The following is a 27486-nucleotide window of genomic DNA, read 5'->3' on the forward strand; positions in this document are numbered from 1 at the left end:
TTTTTTCCAGCTAGGCAGCTTTTTTTTTTTTTCATTTTTCTTTTATTATTCATATGTGCATACAAGGCTTGGTTCATTTCTCCCCCCTGCCCCCACCCCCAGCAGTGACCTTTAAAAGCAGATTTCTCACATCTTACCTGCCAAGCTTTTCCCAGCTGGCCTTGCTCCCTCCTTCCCTCTTCTACCTGCAAACATGTGTGAGCACACACATGCACATACACACATATGCCCCACAGTTTATACACTGTGGTTTCTGGGTTCCTGTGTAAGTGAATAGCTCCTGAATGATAACTTCAAAAATGCTGGAGATATTTGACACATAGGAGCTTAAAGATTCTCTCATCTCCCTAACAGAGAAGAAATAAATCTGTACCCTTGTATAATTAGTACCTGGTGTCCACATTTGTCTGGCTAAAACAGAGTGAATGAGTGAATTGATATGATTTTCTGCTTTTACCACTGACTCTTGCTGCTTTGAAAAAGTGTGCATATTTTCAAATACTGTTTAATATGATTGATGATGAGATGCTAATTTATTGGAATTCTGGCCAAAACTGTGCTTAGATGAAAAACAGGCAGTTACTATAAAAATTTCCACCCAAACATTTCTCTATTTAAAATTTCTGTATTGCATTTCTTGCTTGCGAGATAGAACCTTAAGTCAGAGGTCAAGATATAGCTCATGTAGTTACAGGAATCCAGATGGTATCTTTATCTGTATTTGACTGGCAATAGAATAGAGTCACATGTAGATGGTCTATCACCGATTTTCCCATGCTAGTTCTATGATTATATAGGGATAGTCAAATAAGTTTCATTTTTATTGACTGTGTATCAAAGGGAGTACTGAAGTGGAATAATGATTTAGGACAGGTGTTGGACATCACTGACAGTGGTATAGTGACAGTAATGTTTTCTTCACTGAATGGAACCATTGACTTAGTGATCAGGAAAGATCCCTGGACTCTGTCCATAACCACAGAGGCCTTTGTCTTAGAGTCTTGAGGATGGCTGTCTTTGAACCTAGGTCCTCTCCCTCATTTCCTCTCTTCTTTATTTCCCCTTTCCTTCCCTCCACCTCCAACACATAAGAGTTCCTTTATATCAGGAATCTGGTTGGAGCATTAGTCCTCTCTAATCCTTCCAGTTCCACCCTTAGAGGGAGGAAAGGGCTCTGATCTGGATGTGGAGGAGCAGAGGCAGAGGTGACCTTGACAATGGTCTTGCCATGGGGTGACTGTCTAAAAGGCCATGGTGAAGATAGTAACCTCTCACCAGTATACAGCTTCTAAGTCTTAGGCTAAGAGTTTGTTTTCCTCCCACCTTGAGTGATGATTTCTAGCACTCCCTTTCTTCTCCATGAGGGTGGGGGAATAAGGGGAAGACCATATTCTGTCTCTCCTATATGGAGTTTCTACAGCCCATTTGCACCCACCTATATGGAGTCTCTGCTTCCAGGGGCATAGTTGGCAGGGAAAAAGCTAAAGAGTAAGGAGTCACTATGGGGCAAATCATTCACAGGACAAGCAGCTCAAGGACAGTGTCAAGCTTAGTGATGGGCTGTTACAGAGCGTTCACACAGAAATGGTCTCACTGGAACTCAGGCAAGGAGATTAGAATACACTCTGAACCAGCCTGGTGCCCTCTCCAAACATGGCCTGGGCTCCCCACCCTCTAGCGCATCTGTTGTCTTAGGGAACATGTAGCCTCTGCCTCTGCCTCTGCCTCTGTCCTCTTCAGATCCTGTTCTTGCTCTCCACCCATTTCTTGGACTTTATGTTTCAGACTTGCCCTCATTCCCACCTTGCTGGAGACATGGGGTCAGATACACCATTTTCCTAATTCCTGAACCTAAAGCCCAGTTGTACTCTGCGCTCCACCCTTATACCACACCAAACCTGTACTCTAGGTACCAGTCCATGCCAGAACTTCCTTCTACACTTCAACTTCCAAACTCCATTTGTCTGAGGAGTCAGGCTTGCTAGCCAATATACTTGCAGCCTCATAAACACAAGTAGGAAATCTAGTAAAAGGCAATATAGACTTTCCTAGAATTTCAAAATATTTTCGGAGCCCTTAAAATCATTAATGTTATTCCCCCATCCACTTATATATTTCTATTTATCTAAACTTTGGAGTACTCAATGCAAGAACTCTTTAGTTGGATATCTGTAATTGTCACACGGAGCAAAGAATTCTTCAGCAAAAATCAATAAATAGGTGCTATTCGTAAGTGAGGTGGAGCATGTTAGTATAAAGGAAATGTGAGTTTCTAGTAACTAGTGACCACAGATCATTTAGCTCAAGAAAACTGAAAAAAAAATAAACCAAATTTACTTCCATTAATTTCACCTAAAATAGACAAGTATAAACCAACATAACATTTTTTGTTAGTTTATCTAAAGTTTACAATAATGTCTGAAAAAGAGATAAAAAATTGCAATCAATAATGTTTTTCACTTCAACAGGCCTTTTAATCCCCAGCCAAAGGAGGCAGCAGTTTCACAGCACTGGTTAGAGAAGACAGATAAGGTTCACACATGTGAGTACACACACACACACACACACACACACACACACACTTCGCCCCCACCCCCATTCCCACCCCCACCCCCAGTTGGGAAAGTGGAGTGATCTTTATCAGAGTGGAGATATCTTGCATCTTCATCAATTTCTAGGTGCTTCAGTTTTGGGAGCAAATAATTCTAAAGATTCAATTGCCCTTCAGAAGGGAAAGTGGTCAAAAATCTACTAAAAATAGCAGGTAAAAATCTGTTAATGACTGGTTTTTGTTTATAAAATATCACTGGGAAGGATTTTTATGAAAATCAAGCTCAGATTTCAGACAGCATTGTGATTCTTGGAAGTTAAATTTGTGAGACAAACAGAGGTTGCTGTAGAATATAGGCAATTTGCAGGCTCGAAAGATACCAATTTTGATCCTGGTGAAATTGATTATATATGTTCCCACTGCACATCAGCTTTGTGCTAGAGTCTATTTGTGAGTTGCAAGAGAGATTGTTTTTTGACAGTGCCTTTAGTGTTTTGGTTATAAAAATGTCATCTTACATGAAACTGAACCTTCCTGTGTGTAGTTCAGGCTGTCCAGGATGGGAGTGACTGAAAAAAACGTACCATTGGTTTAGTGGTATTTTGAATTCTGATTTCTTTCTTCCATCTGCTTGTTTACATTTACCGTCTTTGAGATAGTTCTTCATTGCATTCTGTCCTGAGTATTCATCTGCATTTGGTGGAGAGATAGGTGATGAGTGCTTACTCCATCTTGACTAGAACCAGACCAGTGGACAGTTTTTAATTCCTGAATTTCTTTGTCAAATCATGCACAGAATAAACCCTAATTTATTTCACGTGATTACAAGATGAATTTAGGAAGGAGATAAGCTAGCTGAATTTAATATGATGACAGTTTAATTATTTCATTAAAAAGTGTTGCATTGCTGGTGCCAGTGGCTCGTGCCTGTAATCCTAGCTACTCAGAAAGCAAAGATCAGGAGGCTCGTGATTTGATCCTACCTCAAAAATACCCAACATAAGAAGAGCTGGAGGTATGGCTCAAGTGGTAGATTGCCTACCTAGAAAGCATGAGGCCCTAAGTTCAAACCCTAATACCACCACAACAAAAAAAGGTATATTATTTTGCTTCATAATGAACTTTAACTAAAAAAAAAAAAAATCTTAGGATTGTTTGGAAAGGATTTGGACCAGAAACATGTGCCTTCCTGCTATTTTATTTAGTGACATGGTAAACTGGACGCAGACAGCAGCTCAGAGTTACAGTGAAATCTGTATTGAAACTGATTTTATTGACATTACCAACGTGCAAAGACACAGATAAATAAATTATTCTGTTTAAGAAGTTTTAAATGCTTATGTTGTAAGTTTGATTTTGTTAAATAAAATTATTCTATTTTGGATCTTTAAATGAATTACCAGCAAAACTGGTTCTAGTACTGGTGATGACTAAGTGTGCTTCAAATGTTCCTTTTTCAAATCTATCGGGCAATAAGATTTAACTTAATAGGCTAGAGACGGGGGGAAGACACTGGTTTACTTCCCTATTTCCACTGTGTTATAATCTCAAGGCTCAATAGGCTTAAGGCTGATGAGTTTGCTTCTTCCTTTTTACTGACTTTGTGGAATTTGTGTAGCAAGAAGTAGGGTGCACATTAGAACTCCATGACTTCTACATTGTACTTGCAATGAAAGCCAGCCTCTGGGACCTGGCTAGATAGAACTGCATCAGTGGTGACATGCTCTAAAACTGTGATGATGGTGGCATAAAAGCTGGCAGGGAAGAATCCAGCAGGGATGCTCTTGGTGAATTTATAGTGCATAGGAAGACTATTACTTTTACATGTAATTTTGTTTACTAGCATTCTGACATGTATGCAGTGATGTAAGTTGTGGATTTCAAATTTTGACAAGGACAAAAGAATAGTACTTGGTGCATTTTTTTAAAGCTCTTTGAATTTATATATATATATATATATCCATGACTGTATATGCTTTCACAACTCTCTGTGAGATTGATTAGTCATGAATGATTCCATTTGTAGATGAAGAAAACCAAAACCAAGATAACTGACTGTTAAGGGATTTGCTGAGTGCTTCACACTCACATTGCTCACAAGTCGAGACTAGGTAGGATCCAGAGCTCTTAACCTTGAGGCCAGTGCTTTCCTCCATACTACACTGAGTAATGACAAGTTCATGAAGGGAATCATGGGAAGGCCTACTTTGACCTTGAATTAATTTTATACCTTAAAAAGCTATGTTTTGATATACCAAAGGGAATTGTTATTTATTAGCATCTAAGTTTTTAAATGCCTGGTGAGCCCTCCAGGAGAAAATCAATCCCAATCTCTCCCTCCCTCCCTCTCCTCTCTCACGTGTATGAAGATATTTCTACATTATTTCTAGCAGCAGAAAACTGGACTCTGCCTAAATGTTGGACAACATAGGACTGAGTAAATAAATTGGTATATATTAATATGATTTAATATTACCCAGTGATTAAAGTTAGTATAAAAATGTTTAATGAAAACAGCTTTGTAGAATGAAGCCCACAGTATGACACTATTTTTATAATTAAACATACAGAATCTGTATATTGCTCTTGGGTACATATCTGCATTTGTCCAATATTTAGAAAAAGGCTAGGAAGATACCCACCAACTAGTTGTCATGTCATGAGAAGAGTAGGATCATACAAAGGTTGCAAAAGAATTTCAAATGAATAAGGTAAAATGTAAACAGTGGTCAAGTCTTTTCTTGTACTATTCTTTGAATTTTTCTGTAGTTTAAAAAATATCTCAAAAAGTTTGAGATGGTGCTGGCAGATATAGTGAGTGACCTTAAACGAAGAAAGGCACTAATGGTTATGTCCCAGTGAAAACTGTAGGAGATAGAATGGTATAAATGAAATTTCTTCATTTCAGCTACTAGAATTTTCTGACTGGGCCCTTTTTCTATGAAATATTGCACATGGGTTAACGGTGATCTTGTACCACACTGAAAAGAAAAAAATGTAAGAGATATTTATTCCTGGAAGTGTTGTGCTTTGACTTTAAGAAAAGCTAATATAAGTGTTAGGTGGCCCCATTTGGTAACCCTCGCTATGGCAGAGGGGTTCATCTTCCTCAGTGGCTCCACAGGGGGAGCTTGAGCATCTGGACTGGACTTGCTCTTCCTGCCTCAAAAGTCTGTTGTGTGATAGGATTGCAAAGGAGCCGTCCTCATCACCCACCTTCTGCTACGTCATTTATTGTCTGAATGCTGATATTCTCGCCATACATTTCTAGGCACGAAAGGATGCACACTGGAAAGCCATATCATGTGGAGGATGCCGAAAAATACTGTGTTGAGGATGATTTGGTTAATCTTGAGGTTCTGGATGAGGTACTGAATATTTAGTAGGCAATTCTCATTGATGACTTTTGTTTCATGTAAATGGTCTGGCCTTTCTGGTGTAAATCAGTTCCTCTAAGGTCATTTGAAAATTTAATTGTTTATACAGCACTAGTGTGAAGCTCTGGGAACATTCACTTGCTGACCGTGGTCCTGTGTTGTTGGAATGATGAAGAGAAAGGATTTGGATTTTTTAAATAAAATCCTTTGTATCCTAAGCCTAAATGGTGGATCCTATCACACTAATTATTTTCTGCTTAATAAAATTTGACAATTTATCCTTAAGAACTTGTTGGTTCTTCATAAAAGAGGAGCTTCATTTATGGAAATAGAGAAGTTAATATAGCTCACATTCTAAATCTGAAAACTGATAATCCCTTGAACATTTGATTATGTTAATTGGCTAGACCTGTTTCTGCTGAGTCTAACTCCAGGGACCCTTAACGTCATTGCTTGACTCACTAGTGAGAACTCTCAAAGTGTTCAATTTCATATTCCTACTATCTAGATTATAAGTGCAATGCTTTGAGAAATGAAATTATTATTTTATCTGTGAATTACAGTCAGAATGGCCTATTAAATTCTAAATAGAACATTTTGATTAGGTGAGACAGTTTTTGTCCCTGGTGACAACAAAAAATGTCTTTGTTGGGTATCTCAATGTCCTTTAGCAAATCCTAATTCTTTTAGCATATTCCTATCTCTTCTGTCAAGGCAACAGTCATATCATCTTAGTGATTTAGGGTCATTGTATGATTTGAATGTACTACTTTTAGTCTTTTAGAGAAACATATTCTCATAAGAATAAACTTGTTGCTATTTTTGAACTCAACCTTAATTGACTGTGTTTATGCTCAATGTCATTTATCCTCTTCTTAGGATACAATTATTCACCAGTTGCAGAAACGTTACACAGACTTGCTGATTTATACCTATGTTGGAGACATTCTAATTGCCTTAAACCCCTTCCAGAATCTAAGCATATACTCTCCACAGGTGAGGGGTGTTTTGAGAGCATATTGTTCCTTAATGGGAAATTAAAAATCACAAGGGCTACACTGGGTACCTAGCTTAGTGCTAGAGTGTTTGTCTGGCAGGTACAAGGCCCTGGGTTTGATCACAGGTGCTGTGATCAAAATCACACGTAAATAAAAAGAAGGAAGAAGTGGTACTCAAATCATGCCATCCTAGGGAGCCATACCCCAAAAGCAGTTAATAATCTAACACAAATGGAACTTTTACCTTTGGGGAATAACATTTTAAAGCAAGCTGAAACAATAATATCTGTCAGTTGTTGAATGACTACTACATGACATGCAACTGGGTTATATTACTTCTCATGACCTTATGAGACTGGTAAAATACTGTGAGTAAGCCTACTTAGCAGACAGGTAGACAGCATAGAGAAGTTAGTGCCCTTGCACAAGTTCATGAAGCTGGGAAATGCAGAACTGAGACTAGAACTCAGGCCTGCATATGCCAGGGCCTTCCTGAGGCCCCAAGTCCCCTAAAAAAGTGAAAAGGTCTTGGTTTCCTGGCAACAGAGTGAAAGCAGTAGATGGTCCTATGGGGCACTGAAAGATTCCTTTATATTAGTTATTGTTTCCTTCAGTTTTCCAGGCTTTATCATGGGGTGAAACGTGCCTCAAATCCCCCCCACATATTTGCAACGGCAGATGCTGCTTACCAGTGCTTGGTGACTTTCAGCAAAGACCAGGTAGGGCCACACCTTCCTTTCCTAAGTCACACAGTAAGACATGTTTCACCTTCCTCTTCAGCTCATGTCTTCCTGAACTCTTTCCATTCTGGTTGCTGAGGCTGGCCCAAGGGAATGGAAAGTAACATTGCAGTACAGGGCAACTGAACACTAATAAAGCCATAGTAGCAGGAGCAGGAGAAAACCCTTTTCAAGAAGTGTGATTTCTTTGAATGCTCATTGTCTCTCATAAAATAAAATAAAGATATTCCTAACATGAATATAATGAGAACATAGAGCAAACACGACGTGGTTACATGGCAATGATTATAATAAAAACAGGATGTAGAATGGCATAATTAAATTCCTTCCTATAGAGGTCTCAGAATTTTCATCCTTTTTATATGAAATATTGTTCTTGGGTTGACAGTCATCTTGCACACCACTGAGCTACAAAGAAGCTGTGATGTGGTGGGTTAAGACTGAATAAGCCTTAAGCTCACTGCTAATTAAATACAAAACAAATTGTGTCATACATTTTGGCTTTCTAGACTTATAGTTTACAGTAGTGACATATCCTGCCCTTGACCCCCCCTTTGCTTCCAATAGGTAACATTTCCTTTTGTTTTTTGTTCTGTTTGCAACAGCAGTAATCTAATTCGGTGAGCAAATTTTATGAGAATCACCTTGTGTGCTCTTCTTAAGACCTGTGAAGTTCAAACTTTTGGGTTTGTTGAGGAATAAATGAAACCATAACAATACAAATTACAAAACAGATTATATGGATTGTCTGTAGGTTAGATGATTGGCTTCTACAGACTCTTGTGGAGACTTATGTGCAATGTCCAAGAGTTCCTAGAAAGGAGGTAAATGGAGAGAGACAATGTGTTTTTCATGTTCAGAAGTTACCCACTGTGTTTTCTTTTCTTTCTTTTTTTCTGGCACCAAATATTGTGTGTTTTACAGCACTAACTAATTCTCTAATTCTCTGACACCAGCTGGGTGTCCTACAATTCAATTCAATACTGACACTAACAGGAGTTAGCACAGACTCCACAGGTTAAGTGCTTAGTCCCACAAAATGGCCCCCACTTCAGATGCCAGACACAAATGGAGTACTCAGGCTTCCTTTGCTAAAGCAATATAGACTCAAGGGTTTCCACAACACCCCTCAGGTTGGCTAGTTCACCAGAAGAACTCACAGAACTCAGGAAGACACTTTACCATGCTTACTAGCTATTGTAAGGGTACAACCCAGGACTGTCCCCATGGGAGCGGGGAGGGTTGGGGTACATGAGCTTCCAGGCCTTTTCTAGGCACTCTCCCTCCCAACATCAGGTGGCCCGAGCAGCTCATTGAATCTCATTTTGCAAAACTTTTTATAAGTCAGTCTCTAACCTCTTTCCCTGCCCTGGAGGTTAAGAGGTGGGCTGAAAATTCTCACCTGCAATCACCTCTTTGATCTTACTGGAGCACCCTACCTTGAACATTAAGCCAGGTGTGGTTGAAATGGGCTCCCTGTCCCATTTCATAACAAAAGCATAACAAAAGTTGCTCCTGTCACTCAGGAAATTCCAAGGGTTTTAGGAGTTTTATGCCAGCAACCAGGGACAAAGACCAAATATACACATTTTTTTAAAAAACCATACCATATCCACTAATATCCTTTATGCATGACAAAAAGTCAATAGTAAAATAAAAAAATAGGCAAAAGATGGATAGGTCACAAAACTGAAAATATGGCTGATCTTAAGCATATGGAAGCTACTAAACCTCACTCAAAAGAAAAGAAGTGTAGATTAAAAGTGCACCTACCAGATTGGCAAAAACTCAACATATTATATGGTGAGGCTATATGAAGGCAGGCACTTTATTGGTACAGCCTTTTGCAAAAGCAATTTCGTAATATCTATCAAAGTTATGAATATCTTTACCTTTTGATTTAACATCCCCACTTCTTGGAATGTATTCAGGAGATAAACCCGCATATAAATAGAGTGACATATTATTCATCATCATTATTATTCATTGCAATGCTGTTTGTAATGACAAAAGAAAAAACTCAAGTATTCATCCATACATAGACAACAATGCATCTATGTACATTGGGCAACGCACAGGTATACCACAGGCTGAAGACGCTCTCCGTGTACTGAAATGGAAAGATTCCTAAGAGAGATTTTTATTGCTCAGTGAAAAATTAAGGTGAACAGTAGAGGATGTCACATAAAAACCATATCTGTTTGCACAAGTTGTTTCTGTGCCTTGAATGCTTCCCTTGACACTTCGTTTTCTGTGTCAGTGCATTGTCATCAGCGGAGAAAGTGGCTCGGGGAAGACAGAAAGTGCCCACCTGATTGTTCAGCATCTGACTTTCCTGGGAAAGGTATTGACCAACTGCTTTACGTATGGTGGCTAGAAGTTCCTGCAGAGCAACTGTATATTTTATAAATGATGCAAGTACTATTTAATTATCAAGAGTAACATAAAAACATTCCATCTTTGTTATGTCTGCTTCCTGATAGCTAGGCCTCTTAAGATGTCAGCATGCTGTCCTTATTTCACATAGTGAGGAAAATAATGCCAGCACGAATTTACTAGATTATTTGCAATTAATTTTTCATGTTTTCAATGTAATAGAAATATTTAGCCATTAAGTAGTAAAAGTGGCTCAACACTGTGGGTAAGATCAGAGAGCCCCTGTGGTGAGTAAGGACATGGAAAATGGGTAGCTTTGAGCAAATGTTACAGGAAATGAAAATTTTCAGCTTGGTGATGTGGACACTGAAGGAATGACTACAAAATTAGTCCAGTAGTTGTTTATGCTTGGAATTAGTGTATTTTGTGGCTAAGAAAGAATTTAAGGACTGTTTCTATAGATGAGGTTTATTGAAGATTATAATGGATGACTGAGAAAAGTCATAGGATGTCTCTACTTAAAATTCTTTCCAAACTGTTTAGCATTTCACTTGTCAAGGATTTTAAATAAAGGACAGCAATATTTAAACATTACTGTCCTAAAATAGTCTAATCTGATTCCTGTGCACCTGGTGAGTTTCTCATCTGAGAAAAACATGCTGGTGGTTGGTGCTAATTCCTTCAAATAGAGCTCTTAGGGAAAGGGCAACGTGAACTTTGGTGGACAAGGGCTGGGCGCCTGGCAGCTTTGTTGGAATAATGTTTCTTCAGGCTTTTCTTGACGATTCTCTGTTTGGCCCAGGCCAACAATCAAACCTTAAGAGAGAAAATTCTGCAAGTGAACTCCCTGGTGGAAGCCTTCGGGAATGCATGCACTGCCATCAATGACAACTCCAGTCGTTTTGGGAAGTATCTGGAAATGATGTTTACACCAACCGGAGCGGTGATGGGGGCAAGAATTTCTGAATATCTTCTTGAAAAGTCCAGAGTTATAAAACAGGCAGTGTAGGTGTATTGCTTTATCATTCTGTGCACTGCAATCTGAACTTAGAGGCTTTGGGACTTTTTGAGTGTTGGGGGGGTGGCAAGGTGGCTGGGGTTTGAACTCAGTGCTTCACACTTACAGAGTAGGCACTCTACCGCTTGAGCCATGTCTTCTGTCCATTTTGCTCTGGTTATTTTGGAGACGGGGGTCTCACAAATTATTTTCCTGGGCTGGCCTTGAACTACATTGCTGCCAGTGTCAGCCTCCCAAGTAGCTACGATTTCAGGTGTGAGCCATCGGTGCCCAGCTGTTTTGGGAATTTTAATGGTTCTACTTTAATCCTTTTTTCTTTAGCTTTTCCCTGTCCCTTCTCCAGCCAAAAGCAAGGAATTATTTAAGCAAAGTGTCAGTGGTAGTTTTTGATCTAAAAGATGAAAAATTCAGAAACTTGCCATGTTCTTGGTATCACAGCCCTGTCACTTGTTACACATTGTCTAATAATGTACTTTCCAGTTCCTTCATCTGTCATGAGCTGACACCAGTGCTGACCTGGTACCTAGTTGAAGGACCCTGACCAGAGGATTCTAAACAAGAGGTGGACACAGGAGTTTGGGGCTGAGAGTGGGGCTGGGAAATGACATTTTGAATGGTGCCTGAAAGCATCCTGACTTGGAAGAGTACAGACCTCGGTTCTAGGATCAGTTCTCCCTAAATTGCCATGAGATTTGAGCCACTTCCTGTCTGGGGCTCCAGTGAAGTGGGGGATTTGGCTGTCACTGTAAGTTGGATCTCACTCTTTCTGAAGCAACAGGGACTGCAAACAGAAGGCTGTGGCACAGATGCAGAAGTGCAGGGCTGGGATGGAAAGAGCTCTAAGGATGGGTTCTCTAAAGCCTCTTCCTGCTCCTACTGAAGATAAGTGTGATTAGGAAAGTAGGGTTGTAACAATTACTGTACGAATCCTATCACTATTACTCTTCTATATTCAGGGTGAAGCAGATTTAATCATCTGAATGTGCAAATTAGTTATGAAATAATTTTTTTCACAGAAAGGAAATGATAGAAATTACTGGGGATGCCTACAACGTGGTATTAATAAAGCTCTTCTTTATTTCAGGGGAGAGAAAAATTTTCACATATTTTACTATATTTATGCTGGTCTTTATCACCAAAAGAAACTCTCTGAGTTGAGACTACCTGAGGAAAGTCCTCCTAGGTAGGTTTTGTTGCTGAATCACTTACCTAGGAGTTTTGCTTACCGGTTTTGAATGAATATGCCATTAGCAGTTGATAAATTTAGAAGTAAATGGAGCTGGTTTCCTAACTGGAAACTCACAATCTATTTAACTTAAATATGCAAAATGAGGCATTAGGAGCCACCTCTACCATTTGCATTTTCTCTAATGATCAAAAACTCAACTGCCACCATTTTTCTCAGGCATGTGCACCAATATTTCCAGCCCCAGGGTTAGACTGTAAAAAATGTCTTTGCAAAAAAGGAGCTCAAGTGTCACCTGCTAATTTTCCAAGCTAATGCTTATTCTGTTTGGTCATTCTCCACTTCATTTAGGTACATAGCTGATGAAACTGGAAGAGTCATGCATGACATAACTTCCAACGAGTCTTACAGAAGACAGTTTGAAGCAATTCAGCATTGCTTCAGGATTATTGGGTTCACTGACAAGGTAAGTGATTATCAAGAGAGAAACTCAAGTGTGTTGTGTTAATATTCTTAGCTGAATGTGAGTGAGGATATAGATGGTCTAACATAGGGCAGGATATTTATTTTTCTACTGCCATGTTGGTCATGAGATCAGGTCTTGGTACTCACAGTGTGGTTCACGGACCAGAAACTTTGTGATCACTCGTGAGCTTGTTTGAAATGCAGACTCTTAGTTATCCAAGAATGATTAAATCAGAATCCACATTGTAACAAGATACTCAGGTAGGCTGAAAGGACCATGCACCTATGAATTATTATCACTGTTATCAAATCACCACACCTGTACTAACAAACGCCAAAACAGTACTGCTCTTTTTGACTTGGGGCAATTCCAACCATTAAAGGGCATTGTGACTAGGAGTATAGGAACATTGTAGGTTATACCCAAGCCACAGAAATATGTTTATAAGTGACTCTTTATGCACCAAGACAAATTAGCTAAAACCTTTCCACTGCCTTGCAGTCACTTCCTTTTCCATGGCACTCAGTTGCACATTATTAACTATGACTCTAAGCATTATACTGCTTTCATCATACTAGATACAGGCTGTCTCTATTACATATGTGCTAGGGGTGAGAGACAGTATTTATAGCCCTAGGCTCAACTATTACTCCGTGATGCATTATGTCATAGTTTTGGGGCTTTGTGCCACCAGTTTTGCAAAACATATAGGTTCTTTTGCTTTTCCAGCAAAGGGGGGTGAATGATCAGGAGGTAGGTATGAGTGTTAAATCTTAAGGGATTAGATTACAAAACACCCCAGTTCCCTTGCTACAGCCACTTTGGATAAATATTGCTTCTGAAACCCAGTGAGTTTAGCCCTTTCCTCCCCAGCATGGTTGATTTTAGTCATAATGATACGTTTCTTTTTTCTAGCTAGCTGTTAATTTTCTCTGTTTGCCTCCCACAGACTTTAAACTGACAGTGGAAAATTTCAAAGGTCAGATAAAAATAGAAATATATTTCCCTTGGCTCCTTAGAGGAGAGCAGTTAAACAGGTTACAGCATTGTTAAAGGGCATTTATGGCTATTAATGTATACAAGAGTCAACATGCAGTGGAGATGCCAATAGAGCAGCTCAAAGTCACCTGGGTCCTGCCAAAGTGTTCAGAGGCATACTTTCTTAAGAGGGAGCAGAAGCCATGACAAAGTCAGCCCATAGGGTTCGTGACATTTGCTTTCAATGAATGCAACCTGGTTATAGAATGCTATAGAGAGATGACCCTTGCTTTAGAAGAAAGCATTCAGTGGTGCTATTTAATAATAGAAATGTGTTGCTAATAATAAAACAAATGCTATCTGCTTCAAACCTAAAAACAGAGGAAATTAAGTGTTTTAAGTATATGTCCTTGAACTAAGCCATCCCTAACCCCTGTGGGAAAAAGTGCAATAAAAAGGAATGAATGACTGTACATTGTGTATCTATACACAATGGAATTTTATGCAGCCATGAAGAAGAACGAAATGTTATCATTCGCTGGTAAATGGATGGAATTGGAGAACATCATTCTGAGTGAGGTTAGCCTGGCTCAAAAGACCAAAAATCGTATGTTCTCCCTCATATGTGGACATTAGATCAAGGGCAAACACAACAAGGGGATTGGACTATGAGCACATGATAAAAGCGAGAGCACACAAGGGAGGGGTGAGGATAGGTAAGACACCTAAAAAACTAGCTAGCATTTGTTGCCCTTAATGCAGAGAAACTAAAGCAGATACCTTAAAGCAACTGAGGCCAATAGGAAAAGGAGACCAGGAACTAGAGAAAAGGTTAGATTAAAAAGAATTAACCTAGAAGGTAACACCCACGCACAGGAAATCAATGTGAGTCAATGCCCTGTATAGCTATCCTTATCTCAACCAGCAAAACCCCTTGTTCCTTCCTATTATTGCTTATACTCTCTCTACAACAAAATTAGAGATAAGGGCAAAATAGTTTCTGCTGGGTATTGAGGGGGGGAGCGGGAGGGGGTGGAGTGGGTGGTAAGGGAGGGGGTGGGGGCAGGGGGGAGAAATAAACCAAGCCTTGTATGCACATATGAATAATAAAAGAAAAATGAAAAAAAAAAAAAAAAGGAATGAATGACTGTACAAAAGAATATGAAAAGAAAGAAATGAAAAAAAAGATGGTGAAATTCCTAACTTGTGCTTGCCTAAACTGCTAAATGAGTAATGGAAATGGAATGGTATGTTTTTATGTGTATCTTCACCATGTCTTGTATTAATTCATACTGGAAACAAGCCAACTTAAGTTAATTAGCAATCTTGGAAATGGAAGGAAAAGGCTGGATCTTATCTCTTGGACCCTTAATCCCGTGACTGTTTCTCTTCAGGCAACCTGTTTTTGCTGAATTAACTCAGTTCACTTTGTGTTCAGAAAGATTCAGTTGAATGAAGTCAGGGAGCAGATGCCAAATGGCTGATGTGACAGAACTTTCTCTTATGTTTTTCTGGCAGACATTTCTAGATAGAGCTTAAATGAACTGGTCAATTCAATCAGAATTATGTTTCCTGTCCTTTCTTAGAAGGTCACTAGTTCCCGTAGGAATCCCTTAAGTTTTTCCCAAATCCTTGCAGCAAAATTATGAGTAGCGACCTCAGAGTGGACCCAGGGGAATGAATTTTAGTTTCAGGACAACAGCCAAAAGCATCTGAAGGAACACTTGACCCTGGGTTTAATGTGGGGATGCTTCCCTGATGGAAGGAGCTTTCCATTAATGATGATGACTTCTTTCAAGGGGCTTAGAGGACTGCACCTTGAATCTGGTTGTGACGATCAGTGCTTTTCAATTTCTACTCCTGGAGCCAACCCATACTGTTTTTAATATTACGCTTGTCTTGCTAGTATGGGAATTATAATAACATATTAAATAGACTGATTCATAAATGTGTTTATATTTAGTACTGTATGACAACTTTTGGGGCAGATTCTGTATATGATGGTCAAAGTTGGACATTTACTGAAGATCCCTGGATGTAGAGGTTAGGGGGGCCTTTGCATTCAGTGCAACATCGTCCTCTTCAAAGTAGATTACAAATCCAAAGGGTACTGCTGAGAGAGACTGAGGAGTTATGTGTTAAAATATAACTTGGGGGTCTTGAGGATTTCTAATGTCTTCATGACAATGAGATTCCATTGACTTTTAAGATACCAAATGTTTGCCCTCTGCAAAACGGATGAATAAGGCATTGGAACCTTCAGCTGGTCCTAATGCAGTGGCTAGGGCAGAACTGGTGAAAACTAAAGTAACTTATATAAATGGAAGAGTCTGGCAGGCGCAATTCCTAGGGAGGTGTAAGAGAAACAGCTACTTGCCATGCCTGGGAGCCAAGCCAATGTGATTTCAGTAAAATAGCACCAGGTTCTATTTAACTTTAACTTGGCCTCAACACTATCTGGGAAACATTTGCATCAATAGATAAAGTACCTTCTGAGGAAAAGAAGAAGCAAGACTATCCATCCTGCAGTGGAGTTTTGAGATTTGAGTTCATACTCATCGACAGTAAGATGAGATAGCTTAGTTGGAGGATTTGTTAAGTCTTCCTGATAATATTTCTCATTCTGAGTGAAGTTATTCCACTTTATCATATAGAAAGTTGGGATGTGGTAGGAAATAAAATGAGATAGCCATATAGAAAAATTAATAGACAGAGATTCCAGAAAATCTCCACAGCTGGTGATGAGGCAAGAGAAAGTAAGCAAGTGAGCAAGGTACAGAAGGTAAAAACACTTGCCCAGACTGCATACGGGAAGAAGTGAAGAGAAATTGGATCAAGAAGTTTGGGGGAGGGCTGAGTAATCACACACACACAGAGAGAGAGAGGGAGAGAGAGAGAGAGAGAGACATACAACTGATTGAGATCTACCACATATATATGTGTGATGATTTGCCTGAACACAGTGGTGGATATGTGTTCCTAGGTAAGAAAGGAAGAAGTGATTAACTCAAAGGAAAGGATAATAGAGCCTAGTGGGGAAATAGCCCAGAAATAGGGAGCATCTGATAGCTAGTAGCTCCTTAGTGAGGGAGTGTTGGATACCCTCTCCCTTCTCCCTCAGTGAACCAAAGAAGGAAACCCAAGCTACCATTAAATTCGGCTATTCCTAGTGTTTGAACCTAAAAATTTCCCATTTTGTTGGCTGCTGGGGCATCACATTAAAGAAGATTTTGCCAGAGAAGCAACAGGATAAGATGCTGGTCCCAAGGGTCTTTGTCAACCATTTTCTTTGGGCTTCATGATGCCAGTGCTGAAATGCTTGGAAATCTTATTTTGAGAATTTCCTTGACTTGTATGATAATACATGAAGGGCATGTGTGCATTTTGATTACAGAAAATACATTTTTTCCCTAAGAATACAGAGTGTTTTAGATAACCTCTTGAGGTAACTGGATATAGCAATCGCAGACGTAGAACTCACTGCTAGAGAGTCTGTTTTAAATCTGCCTCCGTGGGGAGTCACACTTTATTGATCAAGGTAATGAAGTGCTATCCTGTTAAACCCAGGCAAGCCCAGAAAACCCATTTGGTAGGTGTTCGCATTAGTCACTTGTAAGTTATGTGATTAAACAGTGATTCTTGGAGTCGGAAACATGACATCTTGCCCTTGATTTAGAAGTTGGAAGAACAATATTTATCTATAGTAGAAGCCCAGCTTAGAATCCTCATTTGTCTTTGTAGCATTATCAGGTATCCAGCAGATGTCACTGTTACAGCCTGCGTTCAGGCTTTTGGCTTTACTGAGTAATATCTGGAGGAAGGCTCTGTCTGTTTGGGGGGGCAATGCTTTTTTCAGTAGTCTAATGGCAGTTCCTATTAGTTTCCTGTTTCGTATGTCACTAAATCAAGTAACCTGTCTTTTGGCTGTGGAAGTATTTTTCCCTATTCGCATAAAATGCAGAAATATCCTGGCTAGATATTTTATTGTTTCATCTACAGAAAATGTAAATTTTAAATAAATATACTTTGTTTTTGAACCATTAATGCAACTTACATATTCAATTTTCATACAAAAATGGGACTTAGATCTTCTGAATTGTTTTTATTCACATTTTTTATACCAAATATGAAATGGTTTCCCCCGCTCCCCCATACCAACTAATTCTCTGGCACTAACTGAATGACCTACAATTCAATTCACTTCTGTTTACCTAGAGTTAGCATCACATTCTACAAGTTAAGGGCTCAATCTCACAAGACTGTCCCAGACACCAATTGTAAGTCCCAGGCCTCTTGCACATCTGACTGATTGGTTATAAAATGGAACTTACCATGACTCTCTCCCCAGGCTTGGTAACAGCTGTAATGGCTCACAGAACTCATGGAAAAAAAAACTTTACTTACTGTTACAGGTTTATTATAAAGGATAAAACTCAGGAATAGCCAAATGGAAAAATGGGTAGGCAAGGAAAGGGACTCAGCTTTCATGCCTCTAGGCACACCACCCTTCTAGCAAACCCACTGATTCACCAACCTGAAAACTTCCAATCCTGTTGTTTAGGGGCTTTTATGGAAGTTCCATTATATTCTCATGATTGATTACTTGATGGCTGCTTGGTGACTAACTCCAAGTCACCAGAGTCCCTCTTCCCTCCCCAGAATTTGGTGGGATGGGGACCTGAAAAGTCCAATCCTCTAGTCTCATGATTGGTCCCCCTTTGGCCAACCAGCTCCCCCACCCGTCTCAAGTCTATCTAGAGACACACCAAGAGCTTATTAGCATAAACCAAGGAATGACTGAAAGGCACTTGTTTCCAATAACAAGATTCCTATCCTCCCAGATAATTATAAGGATTTCAGATGCTCTTGTGCTAGGAACTAGGGACAGATGCCAAATATATATGTATTTTATCACAAGGTCACACATAATTTCTAGTGACCTTATTCACTTTTCCATGCTCCACAATATAACTGAGAGTCTAGTGAGCCATCAGTGGATGCCCTTCCAACTATGTTATGAAAGCTGGTAAAAAGCTAAAAAGTCCATAAAGAACAAAGAAGGTCCATTCCCTCTTACCAATGATAGATCACTGGTCAAAGGCATGGTCATTAATGGCATGGTTGAGGCTGGGCTGCTGGGGAGTCCAGCTAATAATGAGGAAGAAGACAGGGAGGAGGCTTGCTCGGTCCAGTAGGGCCTGGGACCTAAAGAAACTCACATCATTTTGCTTGCTCCCTTGTTAAATGTGGGGACATTGTCACCCCTAACTGCAAGGGAGATTGGGAAGTTTGTATGTGCCTGAATGGGGGAGATAGACTTTGATGGATAAGTAACAGTTTCTACCACATAGCTTGTGATGCATTGGTTTGACTGGCAATGACATTGAAACATGGCTCTTGATGTCCTTTACAGGAGGTACACTCTGTGTATAGAATTCTGGCCGGGATTTTGAATATTGGGAACATTGAGTTTGCAGCTATTTCTTCTCAACACCAAACTGATAAAAGTGAGGTGCCCAATGCTGAAACTTTAGAAAATGGTAATTATTTGATCCTTGTGCTCTGTGTTGTCACAGGACACATTTCTTTCACTTTGGTATTTTATAAGAACCCATAGAATATAATGCAGCTGTTGCTGTTCCTTCTACTGTCTCTGGGTGTTTTCGCTAACCAGTATTTCCCAAAAGATGTCTTGGGGAATGTCAGTGTTTCTTCTAATAGCTGCAAAAAAGCATTCCATGACAGGTCACTGTGGGCAATGGTTTTCAACCTTGGCTGCTTTTGAAAATTATGTACAAAATTTTGAAAAAATACAAGAGTTTGGGTTCCACTGTGAATTGACTGAATCAGCACCCATTGGAGAGAAAGCAGGCACCTGTTTACTTTTGAAGTTCTACCTGTAATTGTGGGTAGCACAAAGAGTGAGAAATCCTGGTTATAAAACAATAAGCTGATTTAAATAAAGTAAAGCCTTTCTGTGTTGCACTGCAGCACATTTCAGTCTTTAGTATACAAATGTATCTTGTGACTACTCCTCTAATTTGCTTGCTAAGAGACCTCCTCCATCCCTGCTTTTTAAAAGAAACATTTACGAAGAGCTTCCCTGTAGTATGGGAGCTCCCATACCAGGCTGGATGCTGGCCTGGCTTGTTTATCTTGACCCTGAAGTCCCTAGAACAGAGCCTGGCAGATACTTGATGTTGAATAGATGCTGACAGATCAACTGAATGAAGGGATGGCCACATTCCCAGTGTCATATTTACTTTTTGTTCCAGCTGCCACAGTTCTCTGCATCAGCCCCGAAGAGCTGCAGGAGGCCCTCACATCCCGCTGTGTGGTCACCCGAGGGGAGACCATCGTCCGCACCAACACCGTGGACAGGGCTGCAGATGTCCGGGATGCCATGTCCAAAGCCCTGTATGGGAGGCTCTTCAGTTGGATTGTGAATCGCATCAACACACTCCTGCAGCCAGACAAAAACATATGGTAATTCCCCCGGAGAGCAGAGTTCTTGGGAGAGCTGTCATCGATCCTGTGTCTCTAAGAGTTTGCAAGAGGAAGCATTTGGTCCTCTCTGGGGCTTTCTTTAGCAAAGCTCTCAGGCTTTCTGCTTTCAAAGTGGCACTAGGATCCAGGAGAGTTGAAGTGTTTACACCTGAGAGGCGAATGATTGATGGAGCCAGTCAAGTGTAGTATTTAAGGGAGTCATTTTGGCAAACCCAGTTCATACTGCAGCTCTACAGCTTAATCAACTGCCGTCTAAGTCACAGTTTTGCCATCTGTGAAATGAAGATAGTACTCCTGAAAGTATTTTTTAAGTTGAGACATTTTATGAAGAGTGTTAAAGTGTGGTATCTTACAGTATTACCACAACTCCTTTTTCTTTCCTGATCATTGTTGGTTTCCCATTTTGTGAAGGAATGGGCAACATTAAATTCTCAAGAGTTGTCTTCCAAGTAGGCTTTGTATGTAGCTTTAAAGATTTTATCTGACAGTGTTGTGTTGTATTTTAGTGTGGGTGGATGGGAGTGTCATTTGTATGTTTCCATAAGCTACCATGCACTGTTTGTCCTTTACTATCTTAGTAAGCTTCATGCTGTGGTATGTACTGTAACCACACAGGCTCTGTGGGCAGAAGCCACAGCCTCTTCATTTTTTTTTTTTAATGGAGCTTCTGAGTAAGATTTTTTGTTTTCATTTCTTGTTTTTTGAATCAAGGCCTTGCTATATAGCCCAAGCTGGCCTCAAACTTGTGATCCATGTGCCTCAGTCTCCTGAATGCTGGGGTTACAGGTGTGCACCACCATGTCCAGTTCTGAGTAAAATTTTAAAGGATTCTACTGCTTAAAAAAAGAGAAGACTGCCAAAGATTCAAGGAACTAATGGTTTAAGACATAAACGGCCCTCTGCCTTGGGGGTGACAGGAGGCAGGAACCACCACAGGAGGGTTCCTGTGGTGGTGGACAGGGTGTGATACTGGACACTTGGGTACATGTGTTCCTGTCATCTTGAGGTGGATTTTTCATCTCTCTCATGCAGTAGTGTAGATGATGGAATGAACGTGGGGATCTTGGATATTTTTGGATTTGAGAATTTTCAGAGAAATTCCTTTGAGCAGCTCTGCATAAACATCGCCAATGAACAAATCCAGTACTATTTCAACCAGCATGTGTTTGCTCTTGAGCAGGTAATAGTGAACTCTGGAGGTATTAAACCTGAGGGGGAAAGGGCCCACAAATTGAAGCAAAAACTCTGTGAGCCAGGCTAACAGGTAAAAGACTAGAGAAAAACCACCTGTGGAGACAGTCCTGTCAAAATAAACAGTCTAAATTTAGTCTGGAAAAAAAAAAAAAGAAGTCCTAATTTCTGTGGAAAGGTACATTTCTTCACTTGAGTGGAGCTGGTGACAAACCAATTATTTAAATCTTGCTTTGAAACTCTTACATGCATATTGCCCAAAATTCTTTATTCTCTTCTATTTTAACTAAAAATCGGTGTGATGATGTCCAAAATGACACAGGATGATTTTGAATTCAGGACCTGGTCTCTTAGCAACTACACTAGCCATCTCTGCCTCCTATCTCCTCTGCACCAGGCCCCCCATAGCTGGAAGGGTGTCCCAAGGGGGGAGTAAGATGTGTTCTTGGATTTCTAGAACTGGCATCCTGCCCCTCTAAGCCCAGTGGTAAATGCAACAGGATTGGGAGCTAGTGGACCCAAAGGCTTGGGGGACCTTCTCCTGGGTCAACAACCCAAGCAGCAGAGTCCTCTGCACCCCAACCCATATTAAATACCCCAAGACTAACCTCTGTCTATCAGACATTCTGACCAAGCCCTGTGTGAGTGCAGGAATGATTATTTTAATGCAGCCAGGAAAACACGGACACACACACACACACACACACACACACGATGTGAATAAACACAAAGACATTGAGTAAAAAAATGGCGCCTGGATTGGTTTTATCCCAGGAGCAGAATGCTCACGCCTCTGCCTGCTCACCTGTACAAAACTCAACCTAGTCTTCTGTTCACGCTCCTTCCGTTTATCTTCCTGGCAAATCTGGAGTTTTTCTAGCTTTCCAGCTCTTGCAGAAGAAAGAAGTCTGCTTTCTTCCTGATTTAAACCATATTTGTCACTAAGATAAAAACAGTTTTTCAGTGTCATTTCCTTTCTGCATGAGTTTCTAAATTATGCGTTCCCATGTCTATGTTTGGGAGACAGCTTTTGCTGGCCACCGGCCACCTATAAGTCACACTAAAATGCACAGCTTCAACAGTGTGACATGCAGAAAATTCCTTTAGTACACACATCAAACGCATCCTGTTTCCCACATGCATTTAAGGTTGCCAGAGCCAGAAAGTCCAGGGCAAAGTATTCTGGTGGTACTAAGGCCAGTGTCAGGCTGGGGCGTCACTCTCTGTTTCCCTCCAGATGGAGTATCAAAATGAGGGCATTGACGCCATTCCTGTGGAATATGAGGACAATCGCCCACTCTTGGACATGTTCCTCCAGAAACCTCTGGGCCTGCTTGCACTTTTGGATGAGGAAAGTCGCTTTCCCCAAGCCACAGACCAGACCCTGGTCGGTAGGTACCTTTTGGAAAAAGGGCACGTTCACTGAGAACAGAAGCTGGGTGTGTCATCACATAAGTGTGCTTTAATGAGTTTAACCTACGTATTTTTGCTATCTGATGGGTTGTAAAAGCATAGACCCAGTCTTTTTATTTAATTAGTGTCCTGCTAGAATTTGTGGCTTAAAGTAAACACATTCCCATCTTCCTATTCCTGCCAGTACAAACACTATGACCCCATGCTGATACCATCTTACAAATTCCCTCCCTTTGTTGTCACAAGCAACACTAGCTTCTCCTGTTTGTACCCCCTGTCTCAAATCTTCAGCTGGACCGCCCCATCTACCTCTAGTCCCAGGTGGTAAAATCCCCTTTCAGTCCCCTGGTTTCCAGATTCACACCGTACCCTCTTCTCTGGCCATCTGGCTGGTTTAGTCTTTCTAAAGCCACCGTTCACAGGATAGAGACAGGGCACCCCCTCCAAACATCCCCTTGCTCCTCTTCCTGTTCCTCCTGGAATCTTCAGATTTACATAGCTTCGCTCACTCCTTACCTATATTGTGAGATGCTTGGGGCCCCAGGAACCCAATCCTTACATCCCTTTAATACCTAACACGGTTCTTCACACCGAGGAAGCTCTCAGCCATGACCACAGCAGGGCAGAAATTGTTTGTGAGGGAGGAGCAGTGAGTTTCAAGCCTTTTTCCCAGATGGAAAATGACTTATGGGAGAGATGTACTTCTAGAAATTGAAATCAACACCTTTGGTGGCTTTCTTTTATCTGTAATATTTGTCACCACTTGACACATTGAGGTTCAAACAGAGTTATTGACCTTATGGGGAATTTCTAAAGCCACTTGGCAGGGTCCGAGTTGTCCTCAGCATCCATGCCAGGGGTTCTTGGAGACAGCGGGAGAGCATGCCCTCATAGGGCACGGCCTGACACTAAACACTGAACAACTAAATGAAGGTTAAGAGCAGACCTGCCCCACAGTGTGCTGGTCTCTGTAATGCAGTGATCTATCGAGCTGCTCTGCAAACTTTCACTCTGGGTCTGTCATGATGTTTTTGTTTGAAAGAGTATAGAATTCACATTGTAACTCTCCAACCTGAAAATCTGCAGATAAATTTGAGGATAATCTGCGATGCAAGTTCTTCTGGAGGCCCAAAGGAGTGGAGCTGGGCTTTGGCATTCAGCACTACGCGGGAAAGGTGAGGGGGACATGGGTTATGGGACCTGATGTGACCTAGGGTAAATGCCCACATGGCCCTGCAGGGTGGCTCATGGACTCGCTGATAGGTTTTGTTTTCCTTTTAATTCTTCTCCAACCCAAACTTTCTCAGTGGTGTTGCTCACAGAAGCTGCCCCTGGCACAGATGCCATTTCTTGCTGGGGTGGCCCACAGAGCTGCCATCTGCTTCCAACCTGAAGGCTGGCCTAGAGCTGACAGCTCCCCAAGGGAGAGAACAGATTACAGCTTTCTTAGTGTTTTGTGGTGAATGTCCACATTCTAAATCCCATGGAGATGCATAGGAAAGGTAGGAGAACTAAGATCCCACTGGGGCTCAGATTTTAGCACTTTCAACATATGTCTGCAGGCCATCAAAAATGTACAGTTGAGAGGGGAAATTTTTCACTTCATCATCCAGATGTTAAGCTTTTGCAACATTAACTGAAATCTCCACTTTTCATATATCAGGTCTCAGTCTCAATTTTGAATTCCTAAAGCCCATTGGTGACTGATTCAGGCAATCTTCTAGTCCCATAGCCGACTACTCATTGCTCGGGTTTCTCCCACAGGAGCCAACCAAATTATGACTAATTGGTTCCTGGGTGGGAGTTTGAGTCCCTGGATCCAGAAAATGGGTAGGAGTTCAACGAGAGGCACTTGGGATTGTTTGGCTGATCTAAGATGTGTTCAAATGACCTTTCCTGTTCATATCATGACATTGAAACTAATTTTGCCTGACTAGATATTGACTGAAAGACAATTCTAAAGAAAGAAGAGGAGGTTGTGTTTCTTTCCATGTAGTGTTTTATGCTATTTTGGATCTTTGTTAGAAATTGCAATCCAGTTTTTGTCCTTAACAGCATCACTTACCTTAACACTGATACTGACTTATATTGATGTCCTCTGACTCTGAGGTTTCAGCATCTCCCCTGACCCCTATTCTCTCTGCCTCCCATTCCTGTCTTCTTCCTGTCACCTCTTTTTCCATTTCATCCATTTAGGCCTACTTTTCCTACCCACCTCTCTTCATCCTTCTTTCTCCTTCACCCCCTTTTAGGGACTCTTCTCTCTGGGCTCTGTATCCTGTGCTGAATTCATTTGTCATTCATTGAATTCATTTGTCAAAGCTTATTTGTAGACAAGGGCTTCTCAAGAATATTTCTTAAAAGTTTCTCTGAGCTGGATGCCCTCTGCTCTGAGAACCTAGAACCGCTCAACATCCTTGAGTGATCACTCAAGTCCTGTGAGTACCTTGGGAGGCAGTAAGGGTACGGTGGTTATGAGTACAGAACCCAGCTACCCAGGAGTGATGCCTGCCCACCACCCATACCACTCAGCCTCTTCCTAAGCCTCTGTCTGCCCACCAGTAGAATGGAGATAATATAGTGTTTACTTCATAGGATGGATGCTTTGCATATGGTGAGTATATTTCAACACTAATTCTGATGTGATATATCTTTGATAGGACCCTTTTCTTCAAAGACAACTGTGTAAGAAGCAAAGATAAATTGACCTGTCAAAATTACAACTTTTCTCCCCTTATCTGGTACTCTGGATTTAAAAGTGTGGCTGTGTCAAGATGAGTTTTTCTCCCAAGGCTGATAATGACTGATCAGACAACTCACCAGTGTGTCCAGCAACAGATAGTTGTCTCGGCTAACTTCCCATTTGATATCTGTGTTGTAGGTATTATATGATGCTTCTGGGGTTCTTGAGAAAAATAGAGACACCCTCCCTGCAGATGTGGTTGTGGTCCTGAGAACGTCCAAAAACCGGCTTCTTCAGCAACTCTTCTCCATCCCTTTGACCAAAACAGGTAACTGGGAACCCCTAACATTCCCAGACCTCATGGTTGTTATAAACCCAGGAAGTATTTCCCAGTCAGTCTCTAAACACTGCCTCCATTGCACTACTAACATTGAATTTCTTCAAGCAGGGCTATGGGGCTAACTAAGTTCAAGAAAAGGAAAGGGATTGTTTCTTTAATAATTTAACAGCAGAAATATACATGTACATGCATAACACACACACATTTTCTATCACATCAGCTCTTACTTCTCATGTCTGCCTTCCTCTTTTTATTCTTCCATTTATAAAACTATATATTATCTTTAATTCATGATAAGCATTTAAGGGTAGTTTCAGTTTGCCTAGAGTTATTGGGGAAGTTATTTCTATTAATGTATGATTCCAAGTGAAGGGAGTGTGGCAAATCAGTCTTCCTACCCAATCGGCAACCACGACCCACCATTCTCTAAGTAACCTGAAACATTCATGGCCTCACCAGTTGACAGCCAACTTCTGTTCAGTGGCTCTGTCAATCCTCATGCCAGCCAGAAAACAGGAAACTAGGGCCAACTCACAGGTCTTTGCTATTTTGCCAAATTGACTCTAATTGGGTCAAGTGCCTTTGATTTACCTGCGGTGTGTGTGCGCGGGGTGGTCTGCTGCCTTTGGCTGGGCAGCCAACTGGTCTTCTCACAGCTCTAACCTCAAGGGCTTCAGGTTTTTGAGGCTACGACTGGAAACAGCTGCGAGTATGCTTTTCAGAAAGAGTGGGAAAAACCTCTTCATCATTGCTTATCATTTCCTTTTCTTCACAAATCCCTCTTAAAATCCTTGACAGGTATGTCTCGCACAAGATCTTTGCGTATTTCAGAGGGAATGCCAGGTCTGATTTTAAGCAACATTCACAGTAATGAAAAGCTTGGCTAAAGAAAACAAAAGCTACAGTATAAAACCTTTATTTCATCCTCCCTTAGGAGGAAAGTTGAAACCAGGCTCTTAACTTTCTTCAAACATGCTCTTATAAACAAACTAGTAGCAGGGTGCCCATCAGAAGCTGCCCTCCAGCTTCCTCTCCACATCCACTTTGGGTGAAACCAGGATTCCATTCACTTTCGACTCGCAGTAGCCCTGGGGCTGGTGGGCAGGGTTGGTGGAGTTTGCCCGCTAGATCTCTGAAACATAGGCTCTTCCTTGGGCAATTTCTCGCACAAAGACAGAGCCATTACTATTAGGGGACATGCTCTATGAAATAAAATCTATCCAAATGACTATTCCTCTGCAATTTACACTTTCCCATGAATGTGAATAAGGACTTTTCAAGTCTGTTTACAACTATGAAATTTCCTATTTTTCAACCTCTGGCAAAAGGGAAACAAGTTCACAGCCTCGGCCACTAGGTGGCGCTATGAATAAAGTAAGGCTCTGCAGCGAGCCCCCTGTGCTTCCTGGATGTCGCCTTTACAAACGCCAGAGGAAGAGGAACAAAGAGACAGCTTGTTTTTTTTTTTTTTTTTTTCATTTTTCTTTTATTATTCATATGTGCATACAAGGCTTGGTTCATTTCTCCCCCCTGCCCCCACCCCCTCCCTTACCACCCACTCCCCCCCTCCCTCTCCCCCACAATACCCAGCAGAAACTATTTTGCCCTTATTTCTAATTTTGTTGTAGAGAGAGTATAAGCAATAATAGGAAGGAACAAGGG

At 40.9% G+C, this 27486-nt stretch overlaps 1 protein-coding gene across 1 annotated transcript in view; it reads left to right on the forward strand.

Moving 5' to 3' along the window:
• Positions 1-27486, forward strand: part of Myo3b (myosin IIIB) — a 403151-nt gene that overhangs the window by 152375 nt on the left and 223290 nt on the right. The window contains exons 10-22 of the mRNA XM_074071072.1: positions 5823-5919; positions 6808-6924; positions 7541-7645; positions 9927-10010; positions 10845-11047; positions 12145-12243; positions 12598-12712; positions 19104-19230; positions 19966-20176; positions 21230-21377; positions 22626-22779; positions 23888-23976; positions 25683-25812. Of these exons, the coding sequence (XP_073927173.1) occupies positions 5823-5919; positions 6808-6924; positions 7541-7645; positions 9927-10010; positions 10845-11047; positions 12145-12243; positions 12598-12712; positions 19104-19230; positions 19966-20176; positions 21230-21377; positions 22626-22779; positions 23888-23976; positions 25683-25812 (1679 nt within the window). The remainder of the gene's footprint in view (positions 1-5822; positions 5920-6807; positions 6925-7540; positions 7646-9926; positions 10011-10844; positions 11048-12144; positions 12244-12597; positions 12713-19103; positions 19231-19965; positions 20177-21229; positions 21378-22625; positions 22780-23887; positions 23977-25682; positions 25813-27486) is intronic.

This window comes from Castor canadensis, chromosome 4 (genome assembly GCF_047511655.1).
Source record: "Castor canadensis chromosome 4, mCasCan1.hap1v2, whole genome shotgun sequence".
In the NCBI taxonomy this organism is placed as follows: Eukaryota; Metazoa; Chordata; class Mammalia; order Rodentia; family Castoridae; genus Castor; species Castor canadensis.